This window comes from Anabrus simplex, chromosome 11, assembly GCF_040414725.1.
Source record: "Anabrus simplex isolate iqAnaSimp1 chromosome 11, ASM4041472v1, whole genome shotgun sequence".
In the NCBI taxonomy this organism is placed as follows: domain Eukaryota; kingdom Metazoa; phylum Arthropoda; class Insecta; order Orthoptera; family Tettigoniidae; genus Anabrus; species Anabrus simplex.
Window position 1 is genome coordinate 111,164,838 of NC_090275.1, and position 22,946 is coordinate 111,187,783.

A 22,946-nucleotide genomic window follows, 5' to 3' on the forward strand; every position below is an offset into this window, starting at 1 on the left:
TGCATATGATAATATAATTAGCCATATTGTACACAATTCCTGCAAACTACAGAAATAGGGAAAGGTGTTCTCTCGGAGATCGTTAGATAGCTCTACAATACTGGAACAACAACACCGGGCGAGTTGGCCGTGCGCGTAGAGGCGCGCGGCTGTGAGCTTGCATCCGGGAGATAGTAGGTTCGAATCCCACTATCGGCAGCCCTGAAGATGGTTTTCCGTGGTTTCCCATTTTCACACCAGGCAAATGCTGGGGCTGTACCTTAATTAAGGCCACGGCCGCTTCCTTCCAACTCCTAGGCCTTTCCTATCCCATCGTCGCCATAAGGCCTATCTGTGTCGGTGCGACGTAAAGCCCCTAGCAAAAAAAAAAAAAAAAATACTGGAACATGTCACAGTCATCATAAGTGTGCTGAAAGTACAAACTGTTGTACTCGGTTTGTCAATAAGAGAAGTTTTGAAGTATGAGACAAATCTTTCTGCTCAACTGTACTTGATTCCAGGAGGAAAATACATGTGTGTAACTTAAGGAAAGATAAAAACTAAATAAGAAAGTAATGAAACGAGAAAGGAAGACATATTAAGGACATAACACACGTAAGTATGAAAGTAGTGTTAATACTGGACAAAGCATTGAAAGGAACATAATAATGTTCACTACGCATTACAGTGATAAATTTGAAGAAGCATAACACAGGTGTAAGCCTCATAGCATTCACACTCTAGGAGACAGTCAGGAATAGGATATTTGGAAAGTCATACTTTTGTTTGTTTGTTAAGAAGGAAGCCAGTGTCAACTCATTTAAATGTATTTTTAAAACTTTTTATTCTGTCAAACACACAAGTTCAGTATAAATATTACACTATAACATACCTGTAAAAACACATTATTAAACGAGCAATAAAAATATACACTATTAAACAAAGAATGACATGTTGCAATACCTTAAAAAAACATCACCAGATTCTATCAAGTCACACTTGATATTTGGAAATATTTGTTTATTTCTGTCCAAACATGTAGGAATTTGAAATTTGGAACTTATCTTCAATAAGTCCTGCTTTGTCTCCACTCCAGCCTACAATGCGAGGTGTTGAAAAACTGTTGCTTTCTCATTGACTCAAATCCAACTGGTTGCCAGTCTGCTATCCCCCAATTATCCCCCGCCCGCTGGTCAGGTCAGTGACATGCTGCACTTCCCCCTCAGGTGTTTTACCTCTAGTGTTCCCTTAGTATTATCATTGTTGCTGCTATCTGTATTATTATTTCTCGTATATTCAGTTCGTTTTAAAAACTGTGCAAGGTTTCTTAACACGCATTTAACGGTGTGCCTATTGTACCAGTAATTTTATTATTAATATTATACTTTTTGAATTAGAGAGTTCTTGTCAGAATTTTGGTTAGTGATAAATGATCATCTGAAAGGTCGTCTTGAGTGGCGAAGATGGTGTGTAAATTCAGAGAATTTACTAAAGATTAGAATATCCTAACCCACTTTCCAGACCTTTAAGTCAGAAATTTCCTCCTGTGGGATTCATTAAACGCAAATACAAACAGTGTAAATGTTGTTCACTTGTAAAATTAAGTAGACTGAATAGGGGGGGGGGGGTTAAAAATGTAAAGTTTTTTAGTATGTTTTTGTTATTTATTTATTTTTTGCAATGTAAATTTCGATTGCTTCTTTAATATTCAAAGATTTACTTTTGATTTTGATGTGCCAGATTTCTAGATCTGCCTTGATGTCTGTGAAATCGTTTGAACTATCATATATGTGCTCTCTGAAGGCTGAATGTTGGTTGTTTCTGATCACATTTTTGTGTTCTTTGTATCATGTAGAAATTGTCTTGTTTGGCCTATATATGTGGCAATGCAGTTAGGTTCTTAGCACTTGAGTTCACAGATTCCTGTCTTGGAGAACGGGTCTTCAGGTGCTTTACTACTAGTGTTCCCTTAGTATTAACGTTGTTGTTGCTATCATGGTTATTTTCTTTGTATTACAGTTTTATTTTTTGAACTATGGAGAGGTTCTTAATGAGCTTTTAATGGTCTGCCTATTATACTGGTAATTTTATTATTAGTATTATTTATTACCCTGTAATTAAAAAAATTATTACAGATATAAGTGAAGAGGAAGAAATTCCATCCTGAGATTGCTTATATTTGTTACAATTTTGTGACATTGCACATTGGTAAGAATGAGAAACACAGTGCAATTCTTTATTCTCATTGTTGAAATCTTTTTGATCTATTTGTCAAATTCGACCGCGGTCGTCCATGCCTTTCCGTTTTTCCTATACTCAGCATAAACTGATGGGTTGACATTTTTGAAACACTGAAGATTAACAGACTTACTGGTCACTGTCACCTTTCTTTTATCACTTGACATTTGTGCAAAATAAACTAGTTATTCTGTCCTTGAATTTCTTGCAATCCCTAGATATTGTTTTATCAGGTTGCATATGATACTATAAATTAGTTTCATCTCCTTGCATCAGAATTTTAATAATTGCTGAAACGTTTCCACACGCCTCTTGTACAATCACCAGGTCGGCTTCAGTTTTCTCATCATGCTTCACATACTGCATCAGCTAATGGTGGTTTTCAACATGAAATAGCCATGCACTCTTGTATGCCTTGCCTGTAAGACTTAATTTCGCACCAATAAGCTTTGCTTGCTCCTTAATAACCTCATCGGTTGCAGTTCTGTTTTTCGAATTGACTTGGGATATTCAAATAACCAAAACCTCTAGCTTCCCACACTTCAGTTTTTGAGCTAACAGACTTGTTTCATCTGTCCAGGTACGTTGTTACTTAGAATGTCTCCAGCACTTCGCTTATGATTTTCCCCCACAACAATGAAAAATGATTTGCAATGTTGTGCTTACTAGCAGAAGGATAGTGATCTTTATAAGTACACACTTCTTGTTTCTCTCATACACTTAATGTCCTTTGTTTATTGACCATAGAAACTTGCTTGCACAGAGCAAATAACACAGAAAGGACTGAAAGTTCTTGACAGATCAAGCTGCTTTACTATGAAGTTGTTTATCCTCAAATGACTTTGTCCAGGGTTCGAAAGCTAATCTCAGAAACAGTCCACAGCAATAAGCCATTAGGAAATTCCCATTGTATGCCATGACCATTTATCTGGAGCAGGTATATTAAATCCCCTGCCCTAAACCACTCGAGAAGATGTGCTGCTAATGAGGGTCAGTATCTTCCAGCCTGTTGACGTTCCTAAAGGATTAGGTACAAACCTTATTTCTATTTAAAAATAGTCTTGTGTTCATGCCGATAATTTTAAATCAATGTTTGGCGATATATCGAGTACACTTCTGTTACTGTACAAAACTTTGGTACCTTTGCTTCCAATGGTGGATATCAGTAGGTAGGAGTGGCATTGTATAGAGCAGAGATGGCGAACCTATGACGCGTGCCACTAGGTGACATGGGAACACGACTTCTGTGGCACGTCAGACAATATACTAACATCCCTGTATTTGAATGTTTTTAACATGTAATAAATAGGTCAGAAATATAGTAACATACATTATTTTAATATTACCATTTAATAAAGATGTATGTCTCAATTTTATGGCCATACTTTTTAAATAATTTTTACTAGGTTAAAGCAAAATATATACCTTATTCTTAAAAAATCTGTTTTAAAAAATGTAATTTTCAGTGCTGTTTGGAAAATAAAATCCTGAATCATTCAATCGAATGGATTTATATGTAATGTAATATAATATCTAAATGAATTCAGGTGATGGGTTTCATGATGATTTTAAAGGAAAATAACCGATAGCACACTAGAAAGTAAAAAGTAATAAGACCTCAATTGACACGCTAGTTGGTAAAGGTTTGCCATCCCTGGTATAGAGGTTGTTACTATGATACTTTCATCAGGAATTTCTGTTCTTTGCTTGTCTCGTGGTGATATACAGTTTTGTGTATTCACTACACCCAGTACATTATAGAATTATTTTTGAAATGTTTGGCATTTATTAATGATCATATTTATTTACTTTGTTGCTAAAAGTTAAAAGCAATAAATAATATGGATAATAATAATAATAATAATAAGTCATACAGAACGTAAATGCTTTTTGTTGATTTTTGTAATTTTGGCTATTAACCAATCTGTTACTTGTTCAGTTAATACAGTAATTGATTAAACTGGTTACATGGTACTGGTAGAATTGAAATCCTAAAGTGAAAGCCTGACTGAGGATCCAATGGTACATTTGCTGTTGAAGTTCTGGTATCATTGTAGAGTGGCCAGAGTGAGAACGTTTAAGTTTCACCTTCGAGAAAATCCATGCCATTACTAGCCAAAAGGAGAGGCCAGCACATGCCCTCAGGCCAGCTGCCCCCTGCCTGACACTAATTTCTTCCAGGAACAACTAGGCCAACACTCACATCAGCATGTACCAAGGTGGATGCAGAATATGGATCTCAACCCTCAAGATGTTCACAACAGAGACCTGTGGAAGAGACTAAGCAGAAGGGACAAAGATGAAAACTGAATGAGGATGGTTATTAAGCTGTACTTCAGTATAATATAGAATCACCACCACCTCTTGGGCGTTCAGAGACTTTGGAAAGGTGTTTTTGAACATGCCAAAGTTTCTGCTGTTGTGAGTACTCTGAAATATAATCCAAAGAGCCAGAATTTGGTACTTGGCTTCCAGTGACCTATCATTTTAAAGGAAAAAATATCAGTGAAATCAGGAGATGTACGACAACAGGGGACTTTGTATTAAAGTCTGTGATAAAAGTCTGGTTGTTTACTTCATGACCATGTAGAAAATTTAACTACTAAGCTTTGGAAACCATGTAGTGTAGTTTTACTTTATGGTGGAGAGCATATTATTAAGATGTGGAATGTCAAATCCTGCCATCATGAGCCAATATTCAGTTGATTGGTAATCTTAGTATGAATGTCAGAACACAGTTTTTTAGTGTGTAGAGTTTTTCAGATTAGATATTTTATGTAACATTTTGGTGATACTTCAGGAGAGACTGAGCAGAAGGGACAAAGAAGAAAACTGAACGAGGATGGTTATCAAGTAGTACTTCCGTATAAGGCTTGCACAAACATGTCACACACTCCCTACGGGCAGTGAAAAGCAAGAAATGTATTGGAGTTGGCTTTATGAGGAGGAACAATTCAAAGTCATGACTGGCTCTTCATTCAGACACTACCTAAAGCTCTGTGTAAAGTAAAATAAGGAGGAAAGGAAAAATAAAGCTAACATTTTCTCTCTATGTTGTTTCAATAAATAGGTTCTACAGCTGTTTTTTATGAACTTGTGCATATACTAGAAAAGATAACAAATGCATTTGGAGAAGGGACAGGGAAATAGAGAGGAGACAAAACTGTGCACATCGTCATTCTCTTCATGGGAGTGTTTCCTGTAAAACTGACATACAGGCTGTCCCAGGAGAAATGGTCAATGTTTAGGTATATGACAGGAACAATAATTTGAAGAAAAAACTTCATATGGACCTATGCCCTGTTCTGAATTATTTTCGAGAGAGAGAACACTTTTATTGTACATTTGTTTTTGGGCAAGTGGCACACATGTATGTGTCTTACCCACCCAACCTCTTTGACGTTTTGAAATGGGTACAAGTTTTTCACATGTAATGTTCGCCATACACATGTTCGTGGGACATTGGTACTTGCAGAAAGTCGCCATGTGCTGGTAGTAGGACTACGCTGCACCATTTCAACAATGTGTTGTTGTTCCTGCAAATTTTGTTGAACTACACATTCAGAAGAATACTTGGAAGAATACCTGTTTCACGCAGTGTGCTGAAAATTCTCGTAAACTCTCTATGATCAGGAATTTGACATATCGGAATGCGCTGATGGTATTCCTCAACAACAGCAGGAGCACTACCATGACAGAAGCCATAAATATACACTATATCTGCATATTCTTCATTAGTGTAGACGTGTGGCATTTTAGCCAGCGCGTGTACAAACACAGTTAACTGATGCTTCTCTCTGATACACTCTCAATCCCCTCACACTACTTCACTCACAACACACTGTGGACAACTGCGGTGTTCAACGGGGTAGTTTAATGGCAGAAAGACATCCTGGGCGAACAGATTGAAGGCAACGTGGTAGGTACCTTAAATGTGTTCTACCTTGGAAACCACTTGGAATAGGGCGTATGTCCATATGAAATATTTTGCTTCAAATGGTTGTTCCTGTCATATCCCTCAATATTGACCATTTCTCGTAGGATCCCCTGTATATCTTGCTTCTTATAGTATTAAAAACACAGAACATTACAGAATTATTTTTGAAATGTGTGGCATTTATTAATGATCATGGTTATTTACTTTGTTGCTGAAAGTTAAACGCAGTAAACAATACAGATGGTAATAATTACAGGTAATGCACTTCATTCCAGTTCCATATCGACTTTAAATATCTAAGATAAAATTCTAAAAGAATTTAATTGTATGAAGTCCACCTGTTCAATATACGTTTGCCATTTGATAAATGGTCTGTCTGAAAAGCTACATAGGACATGTTTCGACCTAGCCTAGGGGTCATCATCAGCTAAAATAACACGAAGATGAAAGACGTATATAAAAACAGCGACACACAAAAAACTGAGGTAAAGAACAATCAATAAATGCAATGAAAATCTATGTTTAAAATGTTCATAGCTTCAATGTTGGATGAATTTACTTGTAACAGTTGTGGGTCCAACTGTATTTAACACATTGGTTGGCTGGAGGAATACTTTAAACTTGTGAAGACTAAAATATTGTTCTATTTGTCATGCTTCTGAAATGGAGTGAAGTTTTAAAATCTGTAAAACTTCTTCGTGGAGAATATAAAGTATAGCCAGGATCTAAAAGTAAAACCAAAAAGCAGAGTGTGAGAATGAAAAAAAAAAAAAACTGTCCTTTGTAGATTTTTAGACAGACCCCTTATCAAATGGCAAACTAGTATTGACTTTATACAACTACATTCTTTTAGAATTTTATCTTTGATAATAATAATGTCATATGATAATAATGTCAATCAGAATGTGAAAGCTTTTTGTTGATTTTTGGCTATCAGCTGATCTGTTATTTGTTCAGTTAATTAAGATAACACAGTAATTCATTAGTAGAGCCTCCGTGGCTCAGATGGCAGCGCGTCGGGCTCTCACCGCTGGTTACCGTGGTTCAAATCCTGGTCACTCCATGTGAGATTTGTGCTGGACAAAGTGGAGGCGGGACAGGTTTTTCTCCGGGTACTCCGGTTTTCCATCATCTTTCATTCCAGCAACACTCTCCATTCTCATTTCATAGTATCTATCAGTCATTAATATATCACTTTGGGAGTGGCGACCCCATCGTACTAACAGCCTATATATGCTTCATTCATTACATCCCTGACTCGGTCAATGAGTGGAAAACAGGTTGTAGGTTTTCATTTTCAGTAATTCATTAAACTAATTACTGGTACTGGTAGAATTGAATTCCTCAACAGGAAGCGTGACTAAGCATCTGATGATGCACTTTAATCAATCAGTTCATCATTTGCAAACAGGGTCATTATGCCGATAGCAGTTTACAGGGAAACACAGTACTTCAAGCAGAAATAACAGTTTTTCATTACATAGTGATTCATGCTAAATTTTTTAGTCATTGAAGCAATATTAGTAGTGATAACTAGAGGACGTAATGTTGTAAGAGGAAGTACAACAGAGCAACCATCCTCTGTTAACAACTAATCAGAACAAAAATGGAAGAGGTTCTATATTTGGAAAAAAAGATAGGGAAGGGCCACGAAGGCCTCGCAAACCTAATAACGTTGGGGTTGGAAATGTAGAACGGTTGACCAAGGGAGGTCAGATATTGATGAAGGCAAGGAGCCTGTAAAATGGAAGCAATGCCAGACTCAGCTAAGGAACCCAGGGTCTGCAACCCATACTCCCAGTATGAAGGCCGTTGGTCTCCTTTAAAATGCATTATAGGTAGGGGATGCTGTGGACGTATTCTACTGCACTCGCCCACAGGAGGCTGTCTCATCTGGGTTGGTGTGAGGTAAAAAACATGGTCTTTCATTCAGCTGGATGTATGCTCTCACAGATAACACTTAAGAAACTTGCAAATCATACCAGAGGAGAGGTGTCAGTTCTCTAGTATTCTGCAGCTGGTTAAACTGTTTATCACTCAGCATTGCAATCCCAAAATCCTGTCTTATTAGGCACATTTCATACTGTGTTTTGTTTATTTGTTATGGTATTTTTGCTGGGGAGTGCTGTGTGCTGATGGGATATTTGATTCTTTTCAGTGACCCTGTGTCAACATTTGCCTTGAACATGGGTGTAGATCCTGCTGAGAATGACGAAAGTGAAGGTGATGATCCCTTTGTTTCGTCTCTTGCGTATGAAGACAAGTTTTCCTGTGAACATTGTGACGAGCTGTTTACTAGAAAAGCACAAATTAAGGAACACCTTTTTAAGGTACACATAGGAAAATTTGACCCACATAAGAAGAACAAAGGTGTATATTCTTGTCCACATTGTGACAAATCGTACCGCCATCTATCCAAACTGAATAATCACCTTGGGTGTCATACACATGAGAAGAAGTATTCCTGTAACCTTTGCTGGAAAGGTTTCTCCCGTTTTAGAGATATGTCCAAACATAGATCGACCCACGTTGGGACGCCTTCGATAGAACGTGTGCAGAAGCAAAACAGTCAATATCGGTGTTCTGAGTGTAATACTTATTTTCAGTTGCCATCGGTACTGAAAGAACATCTGCGGACTCATGTAAGGAAGAAGGAATTAGACACTTCCAGGTATAGTATGCAAACATTTGAGGGGTGTCATAGCTCAGTAGGCAATCTCCATAAAAGTAATTTCTAAGAAAAATCCAAAATACCATTTTAGTATGTTAGAACATTATATGAAATAAGTAAGAATACAACAAGTGAAGTTACAGTATCCTTATTTTGAAAGGAAGCTTTCACTTTTCCGAAGTCATCAATACATTCATATTTACTTCAGAGTTTGCTTCCTTTGTAGCAAACAGGTAGAGATTGTTGACTTAGTCATGATCAGTTTTGGAAATTGCTGATTTTGTTACAAATTTTATGTGAACTTCTTGATTTTGCGAGTTACTAGTAGGGAATAAAGTATAATCTCTTTAGATGATATATGTATTTAATATTCTGGGGGCTTCATTTAAGCCATCTATGGACCTAGTGGTTCTTAACTCTAGCATGCTTTCTTCTTAGCCCAGTACTCTGTCATGTTGTGAGAGTCTTTTCTTTCCTGGCTCCATTGCACCCCTACTGCAGGGTGCAGTGTTTTGGCTGTTATTAACAGGAGAGATACTGATGGTCTGAAAAGCATTCTATACTTATCTCTCTTGTAGAACTCATTGAGATAAATTTCAAGTTCTAGGATTTTTCTAACTAGTTTCATACACTTAGCATTTGTCGCCTTTCCTCTATAAATGGTGTTGAAGACTCTTGAGGTGAGTCTCTGACTACATGACCATAGAAGATTAGTCTCCTCTTTCTTAAAACTATTGTAATAATCTCTAGATGTTGGTAGAGTTTCTTGTTGTGTGTGGTTATGTAATGACGTTTCCCTGTGATGATGCTCATGATTTTTCTTAGGATCATATTATCTTCCATTACAACTTCTCGCAGTTCTTACTTTCTGACAATGTCCAGGCATTCTGAGGCTTTAGTAGAGTTGGTCTCACTCCTGTACAGTTGTGTATATTCTTGACACATTTGGATCTGTATATCTTCTTACCTGCTATTCATGGGCAAGGCATCCGTGATATTCAGGGTTCTCCGAGATATTTGACGGAATATTACCATGTTCCGCAGTGGGAATGAGTTCTGTGCATCTCTGATGTTGGTGATGAACTTTGTTTTGTTGATGGCGATCCTCAGTCCTACTTTAGCTTGAGGAAGGTGAGTAACACTGGGCACATGGAGTGCTGTCATCTATGAAGGATTGCCAGTTGATTGTTAGCTTGTTCCTTCTGTAACCCTGAGCCATCTTTTAGTGTGTTTGTTCATGAATTACTTTCTCCAGTAAGTATTTGAAGAGAATTGGGGATAAGCCATTCCCTTGTCTAATACCTGTTCTGATCTTGAAGTTTTTTGATAGCTCCCCTCTGAATTTAAATTTGAATTCATAGTGTTGGTTGGAGTCACTTTTACAAGGTTCAGTGTCTTGTTGTCTAGTCCAAGTTCAGTGGTGTAATTGTAAGCCTTGAGGAAGTTGAAATAGATTATTCCGTAGGGTTCAAGATCTGTTCCGAAAATGTATTATTTTGACCATTATGGTCTATTTTGGTCTGTATTGACTTTTATCTAACAATCACATCACTGGAGAAACAGGTGATGTTATGTGTCCAATACTAATAAACTGTGTAAAACATATCAATTGATCTATCATACATGTTTCAAGAACACCAATATGTTCCATTTATCTGGGGCTTGCCCTTACTCCATCTTCCACGCCTGGATTGTACATGTACAATTTAAGAAAATTAATCATAATAATAGCAACAAAAAGTTCACAAAATATTTTGCAAATTTGATCAAATTATGTACATACTATCCATATAACCTCACTGGACAAAAATCGGTCACTCCTGGAGAAATCATTACAAGCATCATTTAGTACCGTGTTACTCCACCTCTGGATTTCGTTAGGAAGTGAGTCCACAAGGTTGTGCAGGTACATTGCATCCACGTTAAGCCATTCGCTGAGAATTGGATTGCACAATTCCATCAAATTGTGGGGATGCTGATGTCGGCGTTTTACCTGCTGTTCCAACACTGGGGTTCAAGTCAGGTGATTTTTAAGGCCATTTGAAATCTAATAGGGTTGGGGAGTGTTCATAAAACCAGTCACATGTGTCCAGCCGATGAACTTTGCAGTTGTAATCTTGAAAAATCGGGGTATTAATATCATACTCGTGCACCTGTTGTCTGTAAGGCAAACCTGATCATCCAGAATGTTTAAATAAAACATGCTCATGCATGTTAGTAGTCACCTCAGTAAGCAGGCCCAATCCATAATATGAAAAACACTCCTCAAAATAACCTTTTGTACATGTTTGTAGGACACCATTATATTCTCTTCATCATTGTCAAAAAGTTCACAAAATATTAGGCGGACCTGATCGGATTGTAAATTGTCAATATAATATCAGCTATCTTACAAGTAAAAATGCAAGTAATATTATAATGAATCCCTATAGACAAGCTGTACTAGAAATTTGAATCTTAAGATTTTGATGCACACACATGGTTTTAAAGACATTGTATAGAAAATTCAGGATTTTTAAAATGAGGAGAGATTTTTAAAATATAATTTTAAAGATTTAATTTACAATTGATAATTGGGGTTGTTAAAGTTGTAATACCATTAATGGGAATGATATTGTTATTAGAGGATGAAGGATAAAATTTCTTGTATTTTTAATTGTAAGATAGTTGATATTAAGCTCACAAACAAAAAATTAGTCACCCTAGTGCACATGTACAGATGGATCGTTAAGCCTGTATGGATGGCACAGCTAACGAGTGCCATGCTCCATGAGCATAAGGCAGTAGTAATCAGTGAGACATTGATGTTTCCCGCAAACATGGGTAGATGTAGATGTGACAGATTGGCAAAAGGAACAATCTTGTTCGGTCATGCCCATAGGCATATAGTGCTTGAAGTTGCTGGATTTGTTGGTGTTTCGCAGCAGACTGTTCAGTGTGTCTACAAGCAGTGGTGTACTGCGTGGCCATGAAACACGTCAGAATTGTGTTTGGAAACGTACTGTGACTGAGAAGGACTGGAGACACGTTTCATCGCTTGTGAATCAAAATTGCTTCCAAACCAACAAGAATTGCTGCAGTCAGTGAACGAACGTCTATCCCACCCTCTTAGTTAGGGAACAGTGCGAAGGGAACTACACGCAATGAACACTTGGAGTCGGTCACCTCGCAAGAGGCCATTGCTCACACAGGCACCTCTTCAGTGGGCTAAAAATAATAGAACATACACAGTAGCTGACTGGCAGAACGTAATGGGATCAGATGAATCACACTTTTGCTTGTATTCCATTGACGCACATCATCGAGGAAGGCCAAATGGAGCATTTCATCCTGGTTGTATGCAAGGTCAGGTTCAAGCTGGATCAATTGATATGTATTAGATAGTTTTTATTTTTCTTATTAGTATTGACAAGATGAACGTATAATATCATGCTGGGTGTGGTGTAAGAGCACTTCCCATTTCTATGTGCACAGGTACATTCTTTCCTCCTCAACATTACACCATTCTATGCCTCTTCCTTTCAGAACGTTTATTTGGGATACCCTTGTCCTTGGGCTGCCTCTAGGTTGCTTACTTTCCGGCTCCCCTGCTACTCTTTTTGGATCTTGATCTTGTTAGAGTTGCCCAAAGTTGGTTCCATTTGGGCATGTGATACTGTGTTTTGTTTATTTCTGTGGTATCCTTGCAGAGGAGTGCTGTTTGTGCTGATAGGATATTTGATTGTTCTCATTTCAGTGATGATATGTCAACATCTACCTCAAATAAGAGCAGAGGTCCTGAGGAAACTCGGGAAATGGAAGGCGATTATCCACTTGTTTCTTATATTGGGTATGAAAACAGATTCTTCTGTCGACACTGTGATGATGTACTAACTGGCGAAGATAAACTTAAAGACCACCTTATTGAGGTACACAAAGAAAAAGTTAGTTCACGTAAACAGATCAGAGGTGTATATCCATGTCCACATTGTGACCAATCATTTTGGTATCCCTCCAGACTCTACGAACATCTTTGGAGTCATACCACTAAAAGGAGGTATATCTGTGACATTTGCCTGAAGGGTTTCTCACGCAATTATGACATGCACACTCATAGACGCAAGCACTTTGTCTCACCAGCATTAAAACGTGTGCAAGAACGTGAAGGTGAATATCAGTGTTTTGAGTGTAATAAGGTTTTTCAGTGGCAATCAGAACTGAAAGCACATCTTGAGTCATGTAATAAGAAAGAAGAAATTGTAGACATGCAGGTCTTGTAAGCAAACATCTGAGATGTGTCATACTGTAGCTGAGTCAGCAATCTCCAAAAAATCTGAGAAAAAGCCAGAATACAGCTTCAGTATGTTTGAAGCATTATATGAAATAAAGAAGTGTACATCAAGTGAAGTTACAATATCCTGACATTAAAAGGAAGCTTTCACTTTTCTGAAGTCATCCTTACATTCATATTTCCACATTTACATTGAGGTGTGCTTTCTTTGCAACGGACAGTTGGAGGTAGTTCACTTTGTCATGGTCGGTTTTGCAGATTGGTGATTTTGTTACAAATTGTGTGTGAAATGCCTGATCTTGCAAATTGCTAGTGGAGAATAAAATATAATACCTTTAGAATATATATTTAAATATTTTTGTGGTTCATTTAGGCTATTTATGGACCTTGCGGTTCTTAACCTGTTAAGTGGGGAGGTCATAAAGGAGAAATTCCTGCATAGTGAGGAATCACTTTTTCAGTAACATTTTTCCTTAGAAAAGAAACAGTTTTTGCCTACACCCACTTAAATATTATATTATGTTAAACTTTGCATAAAATTATACGTTGCAGTGTAAATTTTGTTATTTACAAATAAAATGATTTTTAAATTCATTCAGTAAGAGTGCAAAAATTGCATATGTGGCATTTCATATTTACTCCAATTTGGAGTATTATTTGTGTTGCTTATATTAATTGGTCATTGAAATGCATAACATACAAATGTATAATTATCAGATAATCCAAATAAGAGAGACACATTCACTCAAATATAATATTTTCCTGAAATAAAATAGAAAAATGTACTCACCACGTAGGCCTATAACTTACAAGGCCTATAACTTGCCATTTTAGAGGGCAGCGAGTAATCCAGGAGTTCATTCATCACCATTTTGTCACCACATTATACAAAATTACACTATACTGTTTAATACTGTTTACACTCAATGGCTACAGGATGGTCACTGATAGTTGCCGGCACTCAGATTGAAATGCTGTCACCGAATGTACACTATGAGATTCTCAAATTCCCTGAGCATAGAACCCGAGACTCACTGGCATATTTGCAATGCTCATACTTCAGCTCTATGGTAAAGCCTGAAGCAAGGAAATGGACATAAAGTGACATTGCATATTAGACAACAATACTGAGTGTCTCGTCGCTGGCCTTTTGCCACGCAAACAACACATCTCTTATTTGCATGCAGTCTTGATTTTGAGTTTGGATTGGAATCCAGAAATGCCTTTCTGAGAATCAAGTAGACAAGTCAATGGGTGCGGGTCTCACGGATCTAATTGGCAAGGCTGAGTTAGGTGTAGCATCGCATACTTCTGAAGTAGTTTCTGACAATTTGAATACAAAACTCCAGCTGAGTGAATTTGCTGCCATGTTTTTTGTATATCACAAAAGCATTGAACACTGTTATGTCCAGTAGGTGCCTAAAGACCTTGTGGTAATACTTCTTCATTCTTTCTCTTGCCGTACTGTATGGCATGATGCATAGGTCTGATAAGTTCAACTGCACCATATCATTTTATGGTACGTTTGCCTTTTCTGAAGTCTTCACATTCCTAGTGAACTTTTGTATCTATTGTGAACTGTTAATCTTTCCCATCATGTGTTGTTACCACTACGTAATCTTTCCTTATTCCGGTAGATGGCATCTGACGCGTTAGCATATTTCAAAGCATTTCTTTTCTGCCCCGTCTTGTTGAGTTATCTTTTTGGTTGGTTGTGTGGGGAGTTTTGACTTGAGAAGATGGAAGGATTGGATTTCTGAAATGCCTTTATGGCATATAAAAGATAGTTTAACAGATTCAAGATATCTTTGTACATATCTCGGCCTTTTGAGAATGTTAATTATTTATGAAATTGAAGTATTTATTTTTCTTTAATCTTCTCTTGGTTTTATTATTGCTTCATTCTGTGCTCACCATGGTTGGGTTAGAAGGGCTTCCCTCATTATGTCTGTTTCTAATTTATTTGTGTGTTAACTTTGATTTGACATGCTTCTTTCGGTATTTTCTTTTACCGATTCGCTATGTTTGTTTAGAGAACAGAAGGTGATACGGATTCATGTGTGTGTGTATGTGATTGCTATGTGACGTCCGAGACCATTTACTCAAACCGCTTCATTAACATTCCGCTTGAGCTCATGTTGTATTATTATTTTTTTTTTTTTGCTAGGGGCTTTACGTCGCGCCGACACAGATAGGTCTTATGGCGACGGTTGTATTATTTTATCGCGTGTTCTGTATAATTCATGTCCACTACATAGCTGTGGTATGAATACAAGCTAACAACGCTGTTACCGCTACTACAGTGGTTACACTAAACAAAACACTAAACACAGTACAGGGAGGAAGTTAAGTGTAATTACACAGTACCAAAAAACACTACATGCTCAGTGAAAGATCAGCTGAAACTACGCGGATCTCCGCAGATATCAAACTTTAGTAAATATCAGTAGAGCCAACTAGATGACAATAAACCAGGAAGGTGGGAAGGGGCTGGAACCTACTGAGGGCAAGGACATGGCTTAGGATGAAATTTCAGAAATAATCAACCGTGATCCTTAATTTTGAAAAATATTATTTACAAATGGATTTTACAAATGAATTCCGAACAATTTCACTCATGTGGAAGGTACCAACACACAACTTGTGAATTACAAACTACATGTTCTGTGATACACACAACTATTCGACGTTCTTTGATAATGGCTTCCTATAATTTAAAAGGTTCAACCCAACTATACATCTAGTTACAAATCCAGTTGTACAATGCAATTTAGTAGGTAAGAAGAAACGTAATACGCTATTACAATTTACAGTGAAGTTAAACGTACTTTTCAAACTCTAGCGTACAGCAAGTGACACGGAACTACCAGAGGCAAAACCCCAAGGAAAATATATTAAACTACAATTTACATATTTAGCGAAACAAGAAACGTGGAATGCCTCGAAAACAAACAGACAAGCCCAGCTGAAAAGTTAAGGGATCATAAATAATTAAGTGGTGAATCTAGGTGAGGTTAGGGCAGACTCCTATATGAAAAAGCAAGCGAACATTACAGGAAATTTAAGCTGGAATGGAAATCAAGAGTGCTTATCCACAAAGTGGCCCATCCCGATAGCGAGACGACGTCAGAACTCCGGACAACCAGATAGACTGCTGACAGACCACAGACATACCAAGACAGACCACGAAATGCTGCCTCGCACTCTTAATAAGGGAAACCCTGGCCTTGGAGTAGCCAATCAGAATGCACGAGTCCGCCTAACGCCACCCAGATTCACCAATCACAACTCCTACTTCAGTAAGGGTTATAAAGTTCATGTTGTTGGTCCGTATTGAACTGAGAATAACATATGAGTAACAACACAGTAAAGGTTTCCACCTATTCAATACAAATATATTCACAATATTTTAAAAATTACATGGTACTAGTTTCGACCCATCTAGGGTCATCATCAGCCATATCAAAGCAAAGATCACTCTTGACGAAATCCTAAGAACATGTAAATTTTAACAGTAATATTATTATGGAATAACAAGTGAATGTGGTAAATGAAATGAACTGAGATGTTAATAGCTAATAAATATACAATGAATATACATAAGAGGTTTGGAAACAAAGTATAAAAGGGGCTTAGTGTTGTAAAAATTATATAATCATAGAAAACAGTAAGACCTTATAATGAAGAATGCAATGTGAAATGACATATAAAATTATATATATGGCTTAGGATGAGTGGAGGTGGTTTGGGAGGGGAAGAGAGCTTAAGGTGGGGCTGAAGGGTGCGGGAGAAAGGGTAATTGTCTCGGAAAAGTACCTTTGATTAAATTTAGGATTGATTTTTGGTTGGCTGCATTATTGTTTCTGAGGAAAGTGATAAATAGGTCGAAGAGTATGTTGGGTTTCTCTGAGATTTCATTGAGATTGTGACTGGCGTTAAAGTATTGGTCTAGGTGTATGTAGTAATTTTCCATTATGTCGAGTAAAGGGCCCTTGTTTGCTAATACGAGCGTGTCCATGTCTTGTTCGATATTGGTGAAATTATGATTATAATCTTGCATGTGTTGGCCGATGGCACATTCACTTGTTATTCCATAATAATATTACTGTTAAAATTTACATGTTCTTAGGATTTCGTCAAGAGTGATCTTTGCTTTGATATGGCTGATGATGACCCTAGATGGGTCGAAACTAGTACCATGTAATTTTTAAAATATTGTGAATATATTTGTATTGAATAGGTGGAAACCTTTACTGTGTTGTTACTCATATGTCCTACTTCAGTCACGAACTTTAACGTACTTTCTCGAATACACACGATCCCGAATCTTCCATTTCCAGAACAGTCAGAAAATACTTACTAGAATACATAACCAACAAAAGGCAATACACCTGTTCAAAAATTTGCATCACAACTTTTCTGAAATCTGATATTTACAAATACAATATGTTATCAAATATTACACTGTACAGGTTAGGTCGTTACAAATAAAACATCTCACCACACTTCAGATCATACAGTAAGTACTACGGAAGGTTTACAAATAGTCTTCAGTAAACACTTTCCACTTTGCAACACATTCTACACCTGTTACAACGTGATTGGCCTGTTTCTGTGTATTTTGGTGTTGGAGACAGTCTGTGTCTTTAAGATGGACCACTTTCTGGTTCATATTGTCTGAGCTTGAGAGCGGTTGTTTATTTTGTTATGTGCTATGTGTTGATATTCTTATACGTCCCTTTATTCAGCGACCTTATCCCTTGGTCTCTGTGTAAGCATGGGTGGTTCTGATGCTTGGATCCGCGATACCTTTTGTGTCTACTTAACTTATTAATTGTTCGTTTCACATAGCTGTCATTGGCTTTCTTTACCTATTTTCTAGTTTAATGTTTTATTCTTTGCGAGATGCCTTTCCATTTTATCTTAGTTGTTTGGCATGAAACCATATTAACTTCCCCCTTTCTCTTTGCTTTAATTTTATGAGCTTGGTGCACCATTCCCTCTTCTCTCATTTTAAGCTCTTTTACTTAATGATCTTGTATTCCCGGGGGATGTGGATTTTTATTGTTGAGAGCTTTATGTCTTACCTTGGGAATTGAAAGGGAGAATGTTATGGTAAGATGCTGTTACTCCCTAAACTTATGGTTGTTTAGACCTGATGTGCATAAAAGAAATACTTTGTACCCACTTAAATTTATGTTCTTCATTTAATGATGGTAAATGCCAAGCTCTTGTACCTAACTTTTCATCACATCTTTTATCAAGGTAAGCGAGTGTGAAGGTGCGATAAACTGTGAATCTTGTGTATTTTAATTATGGACCAGGTACGATTAATATAATCTATTTGATTTTGGCCCCTTTGTTTCGTCTATGCAACCTTTTTAAAAAATCAGTTTCTCTTCATAATACATTTATGTTCTTGCCCTTTTCCTGTTATATTTTTATTTCTTTGCATCTCTTATATGTATGTTATCTGTAAGAGGCCCGGGTCCAGTTCCTGGCAGTCTTTGCTAGTTTTGACCAAATCCACGCACTGGGTCTTCGTCGTGTTCTTAGTATCAGTTTACTTCTGTCCAGTTCTGGAATTCCTGTTTTGATCTATCCATTGCTCATATAACCACTACCCTGTGTTACCCGAGGCCAAATTATGCTGAACGAGTGAATCGTAACCTGCGATCTGCCCTCATCGCTTTATCACTCCGCTGAACACTCTAAGTGGGATTCATCACTAAATTGGTTGTCGTTTGCCTTTAACACCGCCGTCCATGAAAGTCACAAACAAACTCCTGCTTCCTTAATGTTGGCCTTTACTCCAAATTCTCCACTGTCAAATCTTTGGTCAATTAATGATCTTCTGCCTGACGATGCCAGCTCAGAAAAGATCCAAGCTAATTGGCACCTTGCACGAAAAAACTTAAAGGTTGATTACGCTAAAGTCCAGTGTAATTACAACCACGGATGAAGGCCACAAAATCTGTGTGTGGGTGACCACGTGTTTATTAAAATGCACCCCGTCAGTAGTGCTGTGGACCACGTTATCAGTAAGTTGGCCCCCAGATTCTGAGGGCTCTGCACCATGTTAAAGTTCCTTACCCCAGTGTCATTATTGGTGAGCGATCCCGAAAGGAAAAGGATCAACAGAGTACATCTCTCTCAGATAAAAGTACCTTAAGTCGTATAGGGAGGGGTAAATACCACTGTTGGTGACCATGTAGATTTAGTTGTAAGATAATGGTAAGTTTTGTTGTAAGGCAGGTGTAAGATTTTAGATGCTGGCTAGCAAGTAGTAGTTATATCTATACCCTAATTATAAGTAATTTGTGTTAATTAGTCATGACTATAATTGTCTGGGTAAATACATTAGGTATCCTCAAGCATTTATCTCTCTTAGTGTAATGGGTTTAGTATGATAAGTTAGGTAGGTTTTAGTTTAGGGTCACTGATTGGAATTTTTCCCCTAACATTTCGGGCTCAAGGTAAACTCCTGTAGTTTTCTTTCACCCCCGCCCCCACTGTAATCTTCTCTAAAATATATGGTTAGTGGATAGTGCTTACCCTGGGGCTAGGTGCCCTAATGTCACTTGTATGGGAGGGGGTCTCTACATGAAATTCATTGAGCCACCTGTTGGGTGACTCTATGCTAGTCAGTGAATTAAAGAAAGAACTCTAACCCTCCTTGAAAACTGTTTTTCTTCAAGATTAGTCCAGCAGGGCAGTCTTGCCACAAATATTCCCCTGTCTGCTGCGTGTTGGTTTATGTTACAGTGGCTGCAGTGATCAACTTCATCTGACGACAACCTAACGTGCCGAGTTGAGAGGCACACTGTATACCTTGGGCGCTACTATCCGACACCACAATCCTGTGGCGAAATGTCCCAATGGAGGCAATCTGGCTAGACTGCGCCTCACCCATCTGCTCATTTGGTTCAAGATACGGCTGGGCTGCACTGCAACTTACCTGGCAACCTGGTTTGGACTGAACTTGAATGGAGGCTGTTGGCCGTGTCGGCAGCCACATCATCAGCAAGAACCTGTGGCCTAGTTGTGCAACTTCGATCCTATGATTGGTGTGAAAAGTGATGCAAGATCGACTTGTTCCGTAACCTTGCTAAGGAGGGGGCATTGGGTGCTTTCTTACAAGAAAGTGAAAGGGCTCTGAATTACTGACATTAGCAGAAGGAAAGAGTGTACGTTCTTTCTGTGGACAGAGTTAAGATGGTCAAAGCATTCTGGAATGTAGTGTTTTTTTGTTTTTTTTTCATTGTTGGAAGTTCAACTCGAAGAAAATCAATGTTAGTAGGATGACTGTCGAACTTTCCGAGAAGTATAGTTGTGAATACCATTATGTATGTTTACTAATCTGTGCTATGGTGTGCAAGTTCCAGAAGTGATCAACACCCCACTAGTAATCTTATGTTAATTGTTGGTGGGGGGGAGGAAGGATGAGACCTGTGTAGAATCTCTATGATGTGGAAAGTTGTTGGAGAATCTTTTATTTGTAAATCTTTTTTAAGGAATATTCACTGTAATACGTGGAATGTTGTGGTAGAATATTTTATTCGTATTCCATTTAGCTAGCTAGCCTGTATGGTATAAAATATTTTTGTAGTATGTTTTATTTGTATTTCCTTTATCTACTTAAGTAACTACTACATTGTAAATTATTGCTCTGCAATAGCTGCAGCAGTCCAGAAAGATTGTGACGCAAACTTTCCCTGTTGATTGTCAATTCTAGAAGCATGTCCTTTCTAATTTTGGAAGATGGAAAGTTCGTGATTAGTATCTCTCTATGTTCGGGAATATTGTATAAACATCACGACTGGGTAAAGAGTTATGATTGGTGGATCTGGGTGGCGATAGGCCAGACTTCCCTTTTTAAGTGAGTGAGACAGGATTTCGTGGTCTTTCGTTCTCTCGTCAGTCCAGCCGTTTTGACGCCCGGCAGCGTATCCTCGCTCCCAGGATGGGCTACCTTGGGGTAAGCATGGTTGTTTTCAGTCCTTTTTTAATTTACATTTAATGTTCGTTGGTGTTATCACATAGGAGTTTGCCCTAGTCCCCACTCTATTACTCAGATGTTTTAGAAAGCACGCTTACTTTCATTCTAAATTGTATTTGTATCTTGTGTGCCTTCTTACCTTCAAAATCATAATGTAGAACTTGATTTATGCTAAAATGTATTTAGTTACCCTCTTGACCTAATTGCAAAGCTCTTGGCAAGGTACATCTAATTTGTATTTCGTAAATTGTGTATCTGGATTGTGTGGATTGATGAATATGTTCGGAAGTTACCTTGTAATGTTGATTTTGGAAAATAATATTTTGAAAACAAGAGATCATCATTGGTTTTTCTGGAAACCCGCAACCTTCGTATCCCTATGGCCTTTGGTAGGTTGCCCAGCCCCCTTTCCACGTTCCTTGTTTATAGTCGTCAAGTTGCCCAACCTGATATTTGTTTGTGTGTATTCAGCGTAGTTCCTCTGATGTTTATTGGGGAATTCAAGATGTGCTACAAGAACTTCCGGGTTGATGAAGGACTCTTGATGTACAGGTCGCACCTCTCTGACACGCCTGCGGTAGTAGTGATCCCCAGACATCATGGAAGCCGGACATCCAGGAGGCAAAGAGACATATCAGTCCATCTGACAAAGATTCTTCTGGGTCAATATGCGGTAAGACATCCTGGACTACATGAAGGGGTGATACATCTGTGCCTGCACCAAGGCGAGCAACAGGAAGGCAGATTCCAGCCAACGAGGAAGACGGCCACTATGCCCATGGGAGGTCATAGTCCCGGACTTGATGGGTCCTTACCCTAGAACACCATGGGGTAAAACAGGACTCCTAGTAATCACTGACCTCTTCACAAGATGGACTGAGGCCTTTCCGATACCTGAAGCCACGACTGGTCGCATCACCAGCCTGCTACAGGACAAGGTATTCAGCTGCTATGGTTATCCACGGTGCATTCTGTCAGACAAAGGGAGTCAGGTCACATCAAGGAAGTGGCAGCAAATGATGACGGAATGGGGTGTGGAGCACTGGATCTACCTTATCCACAACCTAAGGGCAAATCCAACGGAACCGGGAGCTGAAAAGGATGCTGTGAGTCCACCAGATAGACAAAGAACAGCGACTGTGGGACCGTCAGATACCGCAGTCACTCTTTGCCATGCGGCGATGCATCAATCATGTCATTGGCTATTCCCCAGCAGAGCTGTTCCTCGGTTGACAGCTGTACGGCACCGGGGATTGGGAGATTCGTCCACCACCCACTTCGGGTCAGTATGATGCAGCTATTTCCCTGGCAGAGTGGCAGCAGCAGCAGAACATCAAGGAGAAGCAAGCTTTGGCCGAAAAGAGATCCCTTATCCAGGCCAAGGCTCAAGATGTCGAAGAGACCCAGATCTTCATACCAGGCCAACAAGTATTGTGACGTAACCAGCCAGTCAGTAATAAGATTAGAGAGTTTCAGGCAGGTCTCACACCTAAGTGAGTTGGTCCCATCGAGGTGGATAAACAGCTGGGCCATGGGGCCTACTTACCAACCCTCCTGTCAAGGTCCACGCTTCGGAGTTGTGGCGAATCAACCAACTGCATACAGAGTAAGACTGGAGGAGAGACTACTAATGATACAGCACCATCTCGTCATCATGAGGAGAACACATCGACTATCATCGAGGAAGAGGATGGCAGAAAGGCAACCCCGACCTCCGACACAGCACATGCTGGTCAAGAGAAGGAGAGCACATCCAGCATCATCGAGGAAGAAAGAAGATACAATCTATGTCCAAGGCAACGTCGACGAGTGTGACAAAGTGTGAAAATTGTTTCAAGTTATAGGGGGGGAT

General features: G+C 38.5%; 1 protein-coding gene across 1 annotated transcript in view; it reads left to right on the top strand.

Moving 5' to 3' along the window:
- The window catches only part of LOC136883194 (zinc finger protein 253), a 30,202-nt gene extending 15,064 nt beyond the window's left edge, over positions 1-15,138 (top strand). The window contains exons 3-4 of the mRNA XM_067155386.2: positions 8,313-8,825; positions 12,562-15,138. Coding sequence (XP_067011487.2) covers positions 8,313-8,825; positions 12,562-13,084 — 1,036 coding nt within the window. The 3' untranslated portion in view covers positions 13,085-15,138. The remainder of the gene's footprint in view (positions 1-8,312; positions 8,826-12,561) is intronic.
- The last annotated feature ends 7,808 nt before the right edge of the window (positions 15,139-22,946 follow it).